Source organism: Austrofundulus limnaeus, unplaced genomic scaffold (genome assembly GCF_001266775.1).
Source record: "Austrofundulus limnaeus strain Quisiro unplaced genomic scaffold, Austrofundulus_limnaeus-1.0 Scaffold163, whole genome shotgun sequence".
Classification (NCBI taxonomy): domain Eukaryota; kingdom Metazoa; phylum Chordata; class Actinopteri; order Cyprinodontiformes; family Rivulidae; genus Austrofundulus; species Austrofundulus limnaeus.
Window position 1 is genome coordinate 1,198,583 of NW_013952565.1, and position 1,925 is coordinate 1,200,507.

The following is a 1,925-nucleotide window of genomic DNA, read 5'->3' on the forward strand; positions in this document are numbered from 1 at the left end:
GGTAAACCTTTGCTCTTTTGGGTAAACCTTTGATCACACAGCTCACAACAAAATGGTTTCTCTCCTGTGTGGATTCTCATGTGTMTGTTTAAARMYCTCTTTKRGGTAAACCTTRGATCACACAGCTCACAACAAAATGGTTTCTCTCCTGTGTGGATTCTCATGTGTGAGTTTAAATTGCTCTTTGTGAAAAACCTTTGACTACACAGCTCACAACAAAAAGTTTTCTGTCCTGTGTGGATTCTCATGTGTTTCTTTAAACTGCTCTTTGTGGTAGACCTTCTCCCACACAGCTCACAACACAACTGCTTCTGTTCGTTGTTGTTGTTTTTAACACCTGATTCAGGAACCCTGCTGGAAGACTCACAGTCTTTATCAGGTTTTGACCCAGAGTCTACAAAATGTTTCAACTGAGAGTCAGGATTGTTCACATCATTATCCTCTTCATCCTCCTCACTGACTTCAGTTTCTGAGGAGTCAGAACCCTGAGCTGAGCTTCTGGTTGGAAGATCTCTGACTTCATCTTGATGTTGATGAAGCTGTAAGAACAGAGGTTTATCTTCATCATCCTCAGGCTTCAAAGGAACTGCAGTGATCTTAAAGTTGGTGGCATCAGTCTCCTCCTTCACATTGAGCTGCTCTGCTCCCAGACTGCTCCACAGTTCCTCCTCTTCCTCTTTTATATGGAGGTGTTCTTGGTCCTGCTGGTCCACATCAGGCTTCTGTTCTTCAGGATCTTCTTTAATCAATACCCGACCCCCTTCAGGAACCACTGAAACACATGAACAGGACATTAAAGGAGATCTGTAGCTTTACATTCACACATACAGCTCTTGTTGGACTGCTCAGGTCACAATGTTGGTTTGTTTTAACCAAACAGGTTTCAGAGCTAAACTGYAGCCAGAGCTCACTTAGTACCAGCTCTTTTCTTTTCCAACAATGTAAGCTCTGGTTTTAGAACAAAAACTCAAAACACAGTTTGGGTTTGTCTAACATGTTTCCAGTGTTAGACCTGTTAAGACACATGTTTTGAACATTTATTAGTTTCAAATGTTTATTTCATGGTTATTTTAATATTTATGTGCTTGAACATTAGTAGAACGAATCAGCAATTGTTTGATCGTTTAAGTTGTACCTTAAGTTATTTAAGACAAACAATACAATATATTTGTTGTTCCAACATGTTGTTGGTCCGAAAAGGGGCTGAGTTTCAGGGGGGCTTGGAGGGCAGCACACCCCTGGCCCGGGCTCATATGGGGCCCGTGTGAGTCTGGACCTTGTCGGGCCCAGAAGGAGATAGAACTTAATCCTCAATTTACACCATGCTGTTCTGCTCCGGTCCAACCTCTGCAGTAAATATTCAGCCGTTATTATCAATGAGAGTATTTACACTGGCTCCTCATGATGGTGCAGGGCAGCGAGTGGACGGTGATCCGCCAAAATTAGATTCATCTTTTGCCCGACGCTGGAGCTGCTCCGGAGTCAATTCACAAAAATCACAACGCACCAACCGGAAGAAGAACGAGCACAACTTCCGTTTTTAAAAAATAAATCCCTAAAGATCAATTTTGTCCAAATGTTTGCTATATTAATAATTATATAGGTATATTTATACACAAATGCTGTCAAAATGCATCAATATGATTAGGAAGTAGATGGAAACATGCAGCTCACAACATATTCATACACACATGATACAAGTGGATTTTATTCTGAAATCAGAAGTTTCAAAAAGTCAACAGTGATGCAGTTTCAACTGTGTCCGTCTTCCACAGGATGACTTGTTTTTCACAGACTTCTACATTCATCACTGGATTTATTGTGCGATCTCGGATTTCCTGCACATTCTTCTCTAAGCTCCTCAGACGAGACCAGGCTTTTAGGTAGGATCTTTGGAGAAGGTGCCCACTCAGTCAGTGTAACCC

General features: G+C 41.5%; 1 protein-coding gene across 1 annotated transcript in view; it reads right to left on the reverse strand.

Moving 5' to 3' along the window:
* Positions 1-1,925, reverse strand: part of LOC106523697 (gastrula zinc finger protein XlCGF57.1) — a gene marked incomplete at its 5' end in the record, with an annotated part of 15,366 nt that overhangs the window by 3,368 nt on the left and 10,073 nt on the right. The window contains 1 exon segment of the mRNA XM_014017223.1: positions 381-772. Coding sequence (XP_013872677.1) covers positions 381-772 — 392 coding nt within the window.